Source organism: Puma concolor, chromosome C1 (genome assembly GCF_028749965.1).
Source record: "Puma concolor isolate L17-30 chromosome C1, mPumCon1.1.hap2, whole genome shotgun sequence".
NCBI lineage: Eukaryota > Metazoa > Chordata > Mammalia > Carnivora > Felidae > Puma > Puma concolor.
Genome location: NC_141674.1, coordinates 51,444,439 through 51,458,961, shown reverse-complemented (window position 1 = coordinate 51,458,961; position 14,523 = coordinate 51,444,439). Strand labels below are relative to the sequence as shown.

The 14,523-nt window shown below is 36.5% G+C and overlaps 1 protein-coding gene across 10 annotated transcripts in view; it reads left to right on the top strand.

The window, feature by feature from the left end:
• The window catches only part of DOCK7 (dedicator of cytokinesis 7), a 236,897-nt gene that overhangs the window by 140,996 nt on the left and 81,378 nt on the right, over window positions 1-14,523 (top strand). For all 10 annotated transcript variants that reach the window (XM_086717167.1, XM_086717165.1, XM_086717168.1 and 7 more), the window contains 4 exons: window positions 1,393-1,479; window positions 5,986-6,217; window positions 9,386-9,550; window positions 11,479-11,648. In XM_086717167.1, coding sequence (XP_086573293.1) covers window positions 1,393-1,479; window positions 5,986-6,217; window positions 9,386-9,550; window positions 11,479-11,648 — 654 coding nt within the window. The remainder of the gene's footprint in view (window positions 1-1,392; window positions 1,480-5,985; window positions 6,218-9,385; window positions 9,551-11,478; window positions 11,649-14,523) is intronic.

The following is a 14,523-nucleotide window of genomic DNA, read 5'->3' as shown; positions in this document are numbered from 1 at the left end:
GAGGAGGAAGGGCACCTTGGTAGTGCTCCTTCCTTGCTTGGATTCCACTGACACCCATTTGGAGGTGGTACTTGTTACCACCGGACTGAGACTGGGCTTTCCATCTCCGTCTTTTCTAATACCACCCAGTGTGTTAGGGGAATCTGGGCACCTCATTACAGTCAGCCGAGGGTGGACGGACACCTGAGCTCTCTACTCAGCCTGTGGCGGTGGAGGGCGGGGTTGGGGGCTGTGGGGCTGCAACTTGTTTCCATGTGTTTGGCCAGAGTAGGGCAATTATTGGCTTTGATTAGAGAGAGCAGACTCTTCTTGAAGCTTGTTTTTCTCTGCTTCTTTCGGCATTTCCGGGTTGCCATCTTCTCTAGGGTCTAGTCCAGGATCTGTGAAGCAATAATAAAACCAAGGAAACACTACTTTCTATTTCCTCACATCCTGAGGTCACTAGCCATTTGCATTATCTCCACCTTTCAGTGTTTTGTGTATCATGTTCAGGGTTTTTAGCCCTACTTAGCAGGAGGAATAGAGAGAAGTAATGTACTGACTGTCTTTTTGAAAATACTTTTTATGATCTAATTTAAATTAACATTCCTAGCAATTTACATCAAAAGAAAAGTTTTCTATTCCTTACAACAGAATTTTGTTGCTGTAAATATTTTACAGCTCCATTAAAACAAAATAGTCGACGGGGCGCCTGGGTGGTGCAGTCGGTTGAGCGTCCGGCTTCAGCCAGGTCACAACCTCACGGTCCATGAGTTCGAGCCCCGTGTCGGGCTCTGGGCTGATGGCTCGGAGCCTGGAGCCTATTTCCGATTCTGTGTCTCCCTCTCTCTCTGTCCCTCCCCCGTTCATGCTCTGTCTCTCTCTGTCCCAAAAATAAATAAAAACGTTGAAAAAAAAAAAATTAAAAAAAAAAAAAAAAAAACAAAATAGTCGTTTTCGTAAGAAAAAACCAGAATATTACAAACCGTTAAAATATTGTAGATATGAATTTATTGACATGAAAAGCGATTCACAATGTGATATTTGAAAAATAGGTTTAAAATAATGTTTTATATTCTATATTATGCATTATATATTGTACATATTTATGCAAAGGTAGGGTGTATATAAATATATGCACAGAGGAAGATTTAGAATGATATAAAAGGATATATCTTTGGGAAGATAGCATTTTGAGTGCATATTTTCTGCTTTTTTGCTCCTTGAGTCTTTTAATTCTCTTGTAGAAAACATAATTTTGTAATAAGAACAAAATGTAAGTTTTACATTTATTTACAGTGTGTAAAAATATATTTCTGTGATTTTTTTTTCTCATTGAGGTGTTACAATTTTTGTTTTCAGAATATCTTATCAACTTAAGTATCTGTGATCATTAAATTTAATATCTTACAGGTTCCTCTACCTGGCATGAAATGGGTAGATAATCACAAAGGTGTTTTTAATGTGGAAGTTGTTGCTGTTTCATCTGTCCATACACAAGTAAGTTTTAATAATTTATATGATCAATTTTCACTTGAAGAATATATTATCTAGTACTTAAGTCAGTTTTAGTACAGTTATCTGTTGTAAGAATTATGGGACTATATATCAGGAATGTATAGATTTAGAAGTTAACTTTTTTTTTTATAAAAGTCTTTTTTTTTTTTTTTTCCCAACGTTTATTTATTTTTGGGACAGAGAGAGACAGAGCATGAATGGGGGAGGGGCAGAGAGAGAGGGAGACACAGAATCGGAAACAGGCTCCAGGCTCTGAGCCATCAGCCCAGAGCCCGACGCGGGGCTCGAACTCACGGACCGTGAGATCGTGACCTGGCTGAAGTCGGACGCTTAACCGACTGCGCCACCCAGGCGCCCCTAGAAGTTAACTTTTTAAAGGAATCAACAAAATGTCATTTAATATCAACACAAGCAAAATTTTTGCTTTTCAAAGTGTCATCAACTTCATTTTGAACAATTAAGTGACTTTTTTTGTTAAGTTTCTGGTGTGTTGCAGAATTAGAGTTGAAAAACCATCATCCAACTCATTTTATTCCTCATAGACTCAGATAATTTAAGAGAAAGGGTTCTTAGGGATCATTTGCTCCATATTCCTCACTATAGATCTGAAATATACCAGGCTTTTCTCAAAGTCTGGTATGTTTACTCTTTCTCTAGCTGGAATACTTTGCTCCTGACATGCACTTCTTTTCAACAAGGCTTCTGCTTACCTTAGGCCTTTTCTGGAGACTTTTAAACGTAGCAGCCCCATCATTCCATAATCGTCTTAACCTGCACTTGCTACTGCTTCTGGCTCTTACCTGTACTCTCTTGCACTTTTGCTTTCTTTCCTTTGTGTGTGTGTGTGTGACGTGTGTATGTATGTATACATACTTATGCATTTATTTATTGTTTCTTTCCCCATTAGGCTGTAAGCTCCATAAAGTCGCGGATGTTGTTACCTGTCAAGGAAAGAAACTTTCCTTCAAAGACCTTACAGTATAATAGGGGAAAATGTAAAAATAATTACAGTACAATAAAATTTATGACTGTGTTAGATATATGAACGAAATCCTTTCAAGAGGAGAGTTGTCTGTTCTGCTGGGAACTGAGATACTGTATTGATAAGTAGGCATTTACCATACAGAGAGAGAGTGGGCTACTCAGTTGATAAAAAGCATGTGCAAAGAGATAGTAGTTTATTCAAGGACAGGCAAGTAATCTGGTGTGAATGTAATTTATAGTGCATGGGAAATCGTGATAGATGAGAATAGAAGACTAGGCTAGTTACAGATTGTGAAGGACTTTTAATGCTATAGAGTTGAGGGTCTAGGTAGATGGTGATTTCTAACCTAAATAGGAAACATCAGAGAAGTAAATTTGGTAGCATGCTAAGAGAGATTTGGGAGATAATCAAGATGCTTCTGGAGCTATAGTGAATTTATTTTTGAGCCTGTTGAGTTTGAAGTGCCTATGTACTTCAGATAAAAATATCCCAAGGCAGTTGTAATTAAGTTCGAGTTTAGCATTGGAGGTGACAGAATAAATGTGATAGTTGAAACTATACTGGTGAGTGTTTTTCCAGGGAGAAAATGTAAGAGTGAGAAGAGGCAAGTGTTGAAAATGGAATCCAACTTGAAAAGGGAGGGGGTGGTACATGGGGATTTCCAAGGCCACTTTCAAGTTTGGTGATTTTCTAGCAGAACTCACAGGACCCAGCATACAGCCATATTCATAGCTATGATTTATTTTAGTGAAAGATACAAAATAAAATCAGCTAAGGGAAAAGAGGTCAAGTTCAGAGGAAACAAAGCACAAGCTTCCAAGAGTCCTTTCCCAGTGGTCACATAGGGTGAGTTGAAACAGCACATTTGAAATGTATACCAGGGAAGCTCATTCATTAGAGACTTAGTTCCCAGGGTTTTTACTGTAGGCTTGTAACATAGGCACCCGCTGGCTATCACATACCAGAATTCTTGATTACCATAAGGAAAACACATTTTCAGCATAAACCATATTGTCTGCCCAAACAATTTAGGTATGGTGAGCCATCATCCCCTAACAGTTGGAACTATCTTGAAATCCAAGTTCTGAGATGCCAGCCAAGAGCCAACTGTGTAAGCTGTCCTTTCAAATTGTAGCAGTCTTAACCTTGCTAGTGAACTCTTTTCTGCAGTGAAATTGGGAAAAATAAGACAGAGCATTTCTATATTAAGTTTTAAAACAACAACAAAAAACAGTAGTAGATAGGTTTTATTTAGCAGTATACAGGTAGAACCCAGTAAAAGAATGGCTCCAGGAGAATTTTTCCTTTTCTGATACTGGATATGTTCTATGTTTCCTATAGTCCTTACTCTTTTGATAATGATTAAGATTCGTGTTCTAGTATACTGTTGAAATATATTCTTTCCCTTAATAGTATCCTAGTAAGTATAAAAATACAGTATTTTTCATGTTTTTTAAAGTCCTATAATCATTACTAGTTTTCTCCTTTTAGAGTTGATAGCGTATTTATCTTTAACTCCTACTTTTGTTTTTTGGAGGCAGATACATGTGTTGTCTTACGTGACAAAGAAGGATTTTAGGCAAAATATATAAATGATTTAGAATCTATAGAATGTAGGGAAAGATAAAATGGAAGTATCTACTTTGTGGCATTTGGCATTCACAGTCCTGATGACTAATACTCAAGATTTTATAAATTTTTGTAATTCTGTAAGTTTCATCATGTATTATCTTTTTTAAAGGATCAATTGAAGACAATAATGTTTCTTATGTTGATTTAAAAAAAAAATAATGTCTATTTTTGAGAGAGCAGAGATGAGCAGGGGAGGGACAGAGAGAGGGGGAGACAGATAATCCCAAACAGCCTGCATGCTTTCAGCGCAGAGCTCAATGCAGGGCTTAAACTCATGAACTGTGAAATCATGACCCAAAACTGAGAGTTGGAAGCTTGACTGACTGAGCCACCCAGGTGCCCTTCTTAGGATGTTTTCATACTTTTTTTTTTCAATACATGAAGTTTATTGTCAAATTGGTTTCCATACAACACCCAGTGCTTATCCCAAAAGGTGCCCTCCTCAATACCCATCACCCACCCTCCCCTCCCTCCCACCCCCTATCAACCCTCAGTTTGTTCTCAGTTTTTAAGAGTCTCTTATGCTTTGGCTCTCTCCCACTCTAACCTCTTTTTTTTTTTTCCTTCCCCTCCCCCATGGTCTTCTGTTAAGTTTCTCAGGATCCACCTAGGAGTGAAAACATATGGTATCTGTCTTTCTCTGTATGGCTTATTTCACTTAGCATAACACTCTCCAGTTCGGATGTTTTCATACTTTGCTTATAGCTATGTGAAATGTACTGGAGAAATATATAGTTAGAACTCAGTAATTTTTTATTTAAAACATACATATCAAAATAGAACAATATTAGAACTATAAATGTGAATGAAGATTTTCGGCATTACTGTCTTCAAATTTATTTTCATTGTTAACTAAGTAAAAGTCTTCCAGAGTTCCCACAGACTTTTGCTCACATCTCTTGGTCAGAACTGTACACATGGTTATGATGAGGCATAAAGCAGCTGAGAGAGCAAGCGCCTACCCGGGGACTGGGCACATGATTACTTTAAATAAGACTGCAGTTCTGTTAGTGTAGAAGGAGGTTAAATAATAGCAGTCAGGATTTAGTCAGGAGATGGAAGCTGCCATTAATTTGAATGGGGACAATTTATATATAAGTAATTGTTACCTGGGTTAAAGGTGATTCATTTCTAATGGGGTAAAAGAAAATTCTGTGATTGTAATGGAGATAGCAGTTGTAGAAAGTGATAAGGAAGGAACTTAGAAACCTGGAGGAGGATCCTGAAGGCTGAGAATCAGACCCTTGAGGAGGGAACACTACTGCTGCAGGAACACATTGCCTGCCTTGCTGTGGTGTGGAGGGCACCTGCTGAGGAGCAAAATGAGCCAAGTTGGCTGTTGTGAATGCTGCTGCCATGTCCCTCACCTCTGAGCCCCAGCATTCACATCTGCTAGCCGCTGTCAGGAAACAAACTGGAGGAAGGAAGGCTGTTTCCTGCACCCTGTATTGTCAGAGCCAGACCACAGGCCAGCTGGCAAAGGAGAAACACAGTTTGAAGGGTCTAGCTCCACTGTTACAAAACGTGGTAAAGATGGTGGGTTTGGATGGAGCTGAGAGATAATAAATTAATAATGGGCACAGGCCATGCACTAACAGAGCTGCACAATAATTAAGTTCTAAAACAATTAGGCAGATTCACATTGGGGAAAAAACTACTTAATTCATATCAGAGTTCTTGAGTACTCAATAGCGTTCGAAATGGCCACTTTACAATGATAAATGAGAACAGACGTAGCGTTTAATTGGAAACAATGTCCATATATACTTGTGTACTTTTTGTATTACTGATTAATATGAGCTATTTTATTTTAGTGGTCCAAAGTTTGGGGAATATCCAGTTATAGTGCTTTTGTTCATTCTTTGTTTTAGGATCCTTATCTTGACAAGTTTTTTGCTCTGGTTAATGCTCTGGACGAACACATGTTCCCAGTCCGAATTGGAGACATGCGAATCATGGAAAATAACTTAGAAAATGAACTGAAGAGCAGTATTTCAGCACTGAATTCATCTCAGTTGGAACCAGTGGTCCGATTTCTTCATCTTCTGCTTGATAAACTGATACTTTTAGTTGTTAGACCTCCTGTCATTGCTGGCCAAATAGGTAATTGACTTATGTTTGGGGAATTATGAAATTTATAATTGTACATTTCTAACTTTTGCAGAAATAGAACCATGATTTACTGTTGTTATCTGTAATGACTGTGTTTGATTTGGGGGAGGAAAAGATGGGGTGTTATTGTTTCTCATGCCAGAAAAGAGCTTTCTTTTTGTTTCTATAAAATGTGCCATATACACCTCAACTCAGATTATGGAAACAAATTCATTTATTTATTCATTCAGCAAATATTAAGCATTTACTATGTGCCAGATGCTGATAGGTTGTATCCAAGGCTTATTATTTCCTGATTTTAAGGATCTCACAGACCAGTTTGGAAAACAGGCAACTAGATAAATGATTTTGCATTTTACATGATATGTGCTCTATGTAGCCTACATTTTGACTCATTTGCTATCTTCTATTTAAAAATAGCTTTTTTCATCAACTCAAAATCTCTATATTCTCATTTTCTTCTGTGTTGTTTTGGAATTAGAGGTACTCCTGTTTCCCACTCTTTTTCCAAGAGTTATTCTTCTGCTTGTGCTAAGAGCTTCCACCCAAATCCTGCAGAGTAGTTGAGCTTGTAAGAAATTTCAGCTAACGGGTTATAAAAATTTTGTGTTAACTGGTTGCACAACAGAGAGGAATGTTCAGCAACTTGGGATTTTTTATCTTAGGGCAGACTTGTCAGTAGAGGTGATTCTTGGGTCAAACATTTTAAAGATGAGTAGGAGTCTGACAGTTAAATAACTAGTCCAGGGAGATGAAATAGTATGTGCATGGTATACAGGCAAATAAACTGGGAAATTTGGGGGGAATTGTAAGTAGTCACAAATTGGAGGGTTGGTGATTGGAAATGATATTGGTGGTGAGAGAGAGGAGATGGGCTCTTCATGATGACGCTTAGGGAACCGGGACTATTATTCTATAAGAAATCAATAGCTTTTGAAAGGTCTCGTCTTAATTAGGGAAGTAATGTGACCCAGTTTGACTGTCACAAAGATGAGTGTGCTGCATGGAGATGGGTTCAAAGTGGGAAATCTGGAGACAGGAAGACAAATTAGGAATTTTACAGAATTTCATACAAAAAACTCTGAAGTCTTACCAAAAAACAGGTGACAGTGAGATGAAGAAGAGGGGTAGGTCAAGAAATACTGAAGAGCAATTGTACAGAGTACTGTCAAAGGAGTCATTCAAGATTTTAAGAAAAAAAATTAGCATTGTTCATTTTTGTAGATTATGTAAGTAATGTAATAATGATGGCACTAGTAACAAACATTTGCCCAGCACTAGTTATATGCCAGCAGTAGTACTGTGTGCTTTATTTATATTAATGTATGCATCCCTCACAACTCTGTGTCTAGGCATTAGTACCACTATTGTACAAATGAGTAGAGTGATGAGCACAACGCTTGAAAATTTGCTAAGGATTCAAACCCAGGCAACTGACTCCAGAGTCCCAGTCTTATCTACTAAAGAAGTGTCCACTGGTGAAATTGACAAGAATAATTGTAGTCAAATAGTGGAAGTGGAGACCAGATTACAGAGAATTAAGTCGTGCATTGTACATGATGAAAGGAATATAAGAGGGGCGCCTGGGTGGCGCAGTCGGTTAAGCGTCCGACTTCAGCCAGGTCACGATCTCGCGGTCCGTGAGTTCGAGCCCCGCGTCGGGCTCTGGGCTGATGGCTCAGAGCCTGGAGCCTGTTTCCGATTCTGTGTCTCCCTCTCTCTCTGCCCCTCCCCCATTCATGCTCTGTCTCTCTCTGTCCCAAAAATAAATAAACGTTGAAAAAAAAAATAAAAAAAAAAAAGAAAGGAATATAAGAGTATACACTACTCTTCAAAGAAATTCAGTTAGAAGAGGAACCAGGGTTGATTACAGCATAAAGATGGAGAAGTTTGAGCATGTTTATGTGCTTTGTGAAACTAGTGGAGTGCAGAGAAAAATAAGATATAAAGGTGCTAAAAGGTTTAATTAATGAAGCAAGTCTGTAGGACACAAGTGAAGGTGGAGAGATCATTCTTCTGTATAGGAGAGGAGCAATATTTCTTTTGGAAGGGAAATAAAAATGGTTTCAGATTTGGGTAGTAAAAAGTTGACTTGATAAATTTGTACTGTGAGATAAAAAAAAAAAAAACACAAAACAAAACAAAAAAAAAACACAAGATTTCCTGAGAAGGGAGGAAAGTGAACCTGAGTTTTGAGAAGGATTCTGATGGTTTGGAATAGCTACTGTGAGGAAAAGGAAAAGGAATTAAGTAGAACACAGGTAAAATTTCTATAGCCCACTTAGGCCTCTGTGTCTCTAGTTCCTTTTCTAGTTCCATATATATATATATATATATATATATATATATATATATATATATTAGTTCCTAAATGACCACTTTACTGGATTATTCCACTTTTAGGAAAACTTAGGCCTCATTTCTGTTCATAATTTCCTGTCTTGATTAAATAAATCCTAGATTCTGAGGCTTCATTGCTCAAAATGGCTGTTTGTTTTATCCATTTATTCAGTGTGCTACCAGAATTTTCCAACTTTTGCAAAATTCTTGTTACTTACTAACTTGAATGACTGGGTAGGTATTGCTTAGCCTGGTATTTAAAATGCTATACAGTCTTACCTCAACTTTTTTTTCTAGCCACCTAGTCCTTCTACTGACTCACTCATGTCAGTCAAATAGCTAATTCACTATTCTCTTATGATTTGAAGTTGTTATTTTTAATAATCCACTTTCATTGTTAATTTTTTAAAAACAAAAGTAACATCTGCTCATTGTATGTTAATTTAGGTTTTCAGAGTCCCCTTTAAAACAAGAAATGACTTTTCGAAGGTGATACACAAGATAGAATTTTTTTTCTTATGTGCTTTGTATTATTTTACAAAATTATTTCTGTTGGTTGATGTTTCTTTTTTTTGGACTACGCAAACCCATCCAGTGTTCATGTTAAATTAGTAAAATTAGTGTTTTAAAATCTTCAGAAAAGGAATTTTGCTTCAGCTAATAAATACATCATTAAAATCAACATCAAATATCATCTTTATCCTCTTAACCGTGTATAATCACTATACTTAACACATACAGAGATGACAAAACCTTGATCTTTTTGGAATTTGCAGTTTAAAAAAGTTAACACAAAAATATTTTCCTCCTTCTTAAAAGTTAATCTAGGTCAAGCATCTTTTGAAGCCATGGCATCAATTATTAATCGGCTTCACAAAAACTTGGAAGGAAATCATGACCAGCATGGCAGGAACAGCCTTCTCGCATCATACATCTATTATGTTTTTCGCCTACCGAATACTTATCCTAATTCCCCATCACCAGGTATTTTATTCTTTTTATTTGAAACTGTCTTGCATAGATTGTATGTTCATGGCAAGTCTGAAATAATCCAGTAGTCATAGTGGGATGCATTCATTCAACAGTAGACATTTATTGAGTGCTTGCTAAGTGGCATGGACTATGCTAGGTGCTGGAGTTAAATGGATAACTAGCTTACATATTCAGGCATCATTATTTATACAGCTTCCTTTAATTTGAATGAGAGCTTGGTTGACTTAATTCTTGGAAATGAATCTTGAAAATTAGTTCTGTTTCTCTGGAAGCATTTTATCCTTCTCTGTTATGGTAAGATAAATGGACTGTTATTTTGTCATCTGGAATGCTGGACACTGAAGAAGAAATAGGATGGTGTAGTAGTACCCTGATAACCATGTGAAGCCTACAATAATATAAAAGATTATTCCCTAGAAAAGTCCTGATCTCTTCATGGCAAATAAAATATATAGCCTTTCTGAATATCAGGACCCAAAGTGGTTACTTGCTTTTTGTATGACATTGGTGGGGGGGAGGGGGGGCGGGGGGTGGTGATGAATGTTGTAGTTTGAATAACTCTTTAGTTCAGTTAGTTAATGATTGTGTTGTGCATACCTTTCAACCTGCTCACATCTTTGTATGAGTCCTCATTCATCACTAATGATAATGGTAAGTGCCCTTTTCCAGCTATTGGCAATATTAACATTAATAATGGTGGTAAATAATTATGACATTCATTATGAAAACTAGGCATAATAGTAATCTGACTCGAAGTTTTACCTCATTTTATTTCTTAATTGCAGAAAGAGAAATAATTGACTCATTCCGGGTTGTAATTTCATATCTTGATTTTGAAAATTCTAGTACTTGAGGCTCTGAATGTATATTGTGGACTATATATAGTGCTTCTTCATTTATGCTTTCATTCAGTACACTATTAGAATTCCACAGATTTTGCAAAACATCTTTTTTACATACTGACCTGAAAGACTGTGTAAATTAATTAGTTGACAGGTATGTGTCATTTGCAAACATGACACTCGGAAGGATTTCTTTAGGAAAATGGAGATCAATTGTGGATACAATTGTGGGGTATTTTTATGTTCATAGAACATGGTTGATTTTAGACTAAGAGGAATTCTTGCTTTTATAACTTGGGATCTTAGAATTATCTGGAGTATATATCTATGTCTGTATATCATAAAGATGCCATTTTGTTACAGTTCAAATTCTTGTTGATGAAGACAGAGAAATAAAACATAGTCTTGTTGGGCACCTGGGTGGCTCAGTCAGTTAAGGGTGTGACTTCAGCTCAGGTCATGATCTCACAGCTCATGAGTTCAAGCCCCACATTTGGCTCTGTGCTGACAGCTCAGAGCCTGGATCCTACTTCAGATTCTGTGTTTCCTCCTTCTCTCTCTGCCTTTCCCCTGCTCATATTCTGTCTGTCTGTCTGTCTCTCTCTCTCTCAAAAATAAATAAATATTAAAAAAAATAGTCTCATTTAGGAAATGTTGACAGTAAATTGGCTGTTCCTCTAGGACTGTGTATCAAGGACAGAGTAGGAGAGGTGGGAAAAAGGAAGAGCCGTTAGCTGAAAAATTTTGGGGTCCTAGATACCCTTATATCTAAAGTGAAAATAATACATGTGTATGTGTGTGTTTTCTATTCTTGCTGTTCGTTGTACAAGTAATACATAGTCAGAAACATTGACAAGATCACGATTTTATCATTGCGTATGGTTTTGTCCACTGCTATAAAAGTTTCTTTGTGTAGCTATCATTAAGTTTTGAGTTTTTTTAAGTTATAGTATTTTTCATTTAGAAATAAAAGCAGTTCATGATTTTTATGGATTTTTGTAAAGTAGCAGAGATTTTTTTCAGGTCCTTTCCTGACTGATTTTCTTTAATTATGTGCTGTTTTATGTACAACTCTAGGTCCTGGGGGTTTGGGAGGATCAGTGCATTATGCCACAATGGCTCGATCTGCTGTGAGACCTGCAAGCCTTAATTTAAATCGTTCTCGGAGCCTTAGTAATAGTAATCCAGACATATCTGGGACGCCCACGTCACCAGATGATGAAGTACGGTCAATCATCGGCAGTAAGGTAAACTGAAGATAGTCATCTGTACATTTTTGATTTTCGGTTTATGAACAAGTGAGCAATGTCTAATTTTAATTTATCCTTATTTTAAAATGTATTTGGGTTAGTAATAGGCAAGAAATTGTATCTTTCTGTTCTATCACTATGCACACTGAGTGTTTCATGTTTCTATTAAATAAGCTTGCTATTACAAACTGGTTTTTACATTCTGCTCAAGAAAATCTGCCAAGTTCAGAAATTTGTCCAGGATGGCCAGTCTGTGTAACTTACTTTTGTCTGTGTGATACTCCATCCTGTGAAAAATGACTAGATTAATTTCCTATAGAATTAAAAGATACTTATGTGACTGCTGTGTAGAGGGACACGACATCATTGATTTAAACTATGGACCCCCATCCCTTCTCTGAAAAATATCAAGAACATTGATTAGGCTTAATTGGTAATATAGCTACCTTTCACATGGAAAACTATAGAAAATTCACCAGGACACAAAAAATATGATTTATTTAATGATGGTTAATGGTTATTTCAGGTAACAAGGGGAGGCCAGCTAGTTTAAGATCCAGCTATATTATATTTACAGCATCTTTATTGAGCCCCCTTAAAAAAATTAAGGAATAATTATTACCTTTATAGGTAAAGTACATGAATAACTGAGTTTAAACAAGCTGGCAAAAAGAATAGTAAGACTGAGACCAATAAATCATGGTATGTTGTGTTTTGACCAAACCATTCAAACATATATACCATTGTTGTGGAATCATAGCCAACTTCTCTTTGGCAGTTTTAGCCTGTTAACTAGGATCTGAGGAAGAATTAATGAATATGTTCTACAGTCTGTGTTTAACCCCTAGCCTGAACTGTAATAGATCTTTGTGGGTTTTTTTTTTAAACAGTCTGGGTTTTTTTTATGTGAGGTATTTGAACATTGATCAGAAACATCAGAAATACTCTTATCTCTTCATACAGCTATAGAAATTTTACATTCAGAAGCTTCCAATGAACTTCAGCATTGTTCATTTAAAGTAACAACTAATTTTTAAAGTAATTGCTCACAGATCAAGAATATATTTTGTAGCCTTATATTTTAAATGATAAACGTGGATTTCAATAACTTAAAGATCCATATAGATGTTACTCTAATTAAACAACTTTGATTTTTTGTGAACTGCCCAAGAGAGTGATGTGCAGAAGTATTTACATGGGATTCTGCAGGCAGAGTAACCTGAGGAGTATAGCAATTGTAAATGAGAAGGCTCCCCAACAACCCCCTGCATATAAAATTTCCACCTTTAGGAAAAGAACTCAGATTTTTTATCCTTGTATTCATTCTTGATCATATCTCATTGTCATAGAGGTAGTACTTAGCATTATTTATATACAACTCTAGGTCCTGGGGTAAAGAGTAGTGTAAGAGTTATGGAAAGTAAAGAGTTATGGAAATGAAAAAGACCATTTTCCTCAAGGTTCTATTTTTAAAATGCCTCTTAATTTCTGTAAGATTTGCATTATGCCTCACCTAGCATGATTCTAGAGTTTTCCTTTATATGATGTATTTGATAGATTATAATCTCGAGATTTAGAATAAACTTCTACATGGGATGATTATTTGCCTTTTTTCCAGTAGTTCATGAAATGAGACATAATGACATAAACATCTGATGATCTGTAGTGTAAATATAATGATGTATATATATAAACTTCTAAGAAAGCCATCATAAGATGAGAATTTGTCTTATGACAACACAGCCTCATCCTCCTCAAGTTTTATTTAAGTAGATTTCATGTTTTCTTTTTTTTTTTTTTTTGCTGGAAAATTTTCTGATAGTTACTTTATTTTGGACTATCATTTTACTCATAATTGCTAATGATAATGGTGTATAATTGTATCTCCTTATTAAAATTGAAAGGAATCTGAAGTTTATTTATAACTACTATTTATTTATTCTGACTTCATTGGCCTTTCCACCTAGAAACTCTTTTTTGAATAATTTGGTCTTTCCACCCTGCCTCAGCCATGGTCATGTCCTAGATGTTGTCATTACTAACAACTTTAACCTTCATAATCTCGATTTCATGCATCTTGTTCTTTAACTGTTTGCTCCCGTTTTTCTCTCTAATACCCCAATTCCAACAAGTTCTTATTTCTCTGCAAACTCCCATCACTTGATCTGATGACCTTTTACTGTGTGTGCCTCAATCCCTTAGTGTTCTTTCTTCCAATTTAGCTTGCTTAAATTCCATGACCAATCATTATAGTTATCCCTATTATAGTCAAACCTCAATTGCCTTATCCTTCTGTTATTTGATTGTACTTGCTTAGCGAAACCTCCAGCCATAGTTGAACTCAGTCATCTGTCTGTGCCATGTCAGCACTTGTGCCAGTGAACATGACTTGAGAAGTGTCATGATGACTGCTCTCATTTGAATTTAAAAGCCATGGACCTCCAGAGAGCACTCAGTGCTGTCAGGCAATGACACTGTATTTCTGTATTCCATTTACTTTCCCATTCTCCCCAGAAAAAGGTTTCACGCCTTCTTCCCTTACCTGCCCACCAGTCCTCCTTCTCACTTTATCTCCTACCTCATTGAGAAAATTGAAGCCATCAAAAGAATACTTTTATAGACTTTTAAACCACATCTACCTACCTACTTCCATCTACGACTACCCACTACTTAATATAGTATTCTACTGTAGATGGACTGTCCAGTTTTGTGGATCCATTTGTAAACAAGCTCCTGTCCCCTCTTGCTTATTGGAATCCTCACTACAGCAATTGTCTCATCTCTGTACTACATCATCATTTGCTCCCTATCTGCTAAAACATCCCATCCACATGCAAGCATGCTAGTATTTATCCCATTTTTATTTATCCCA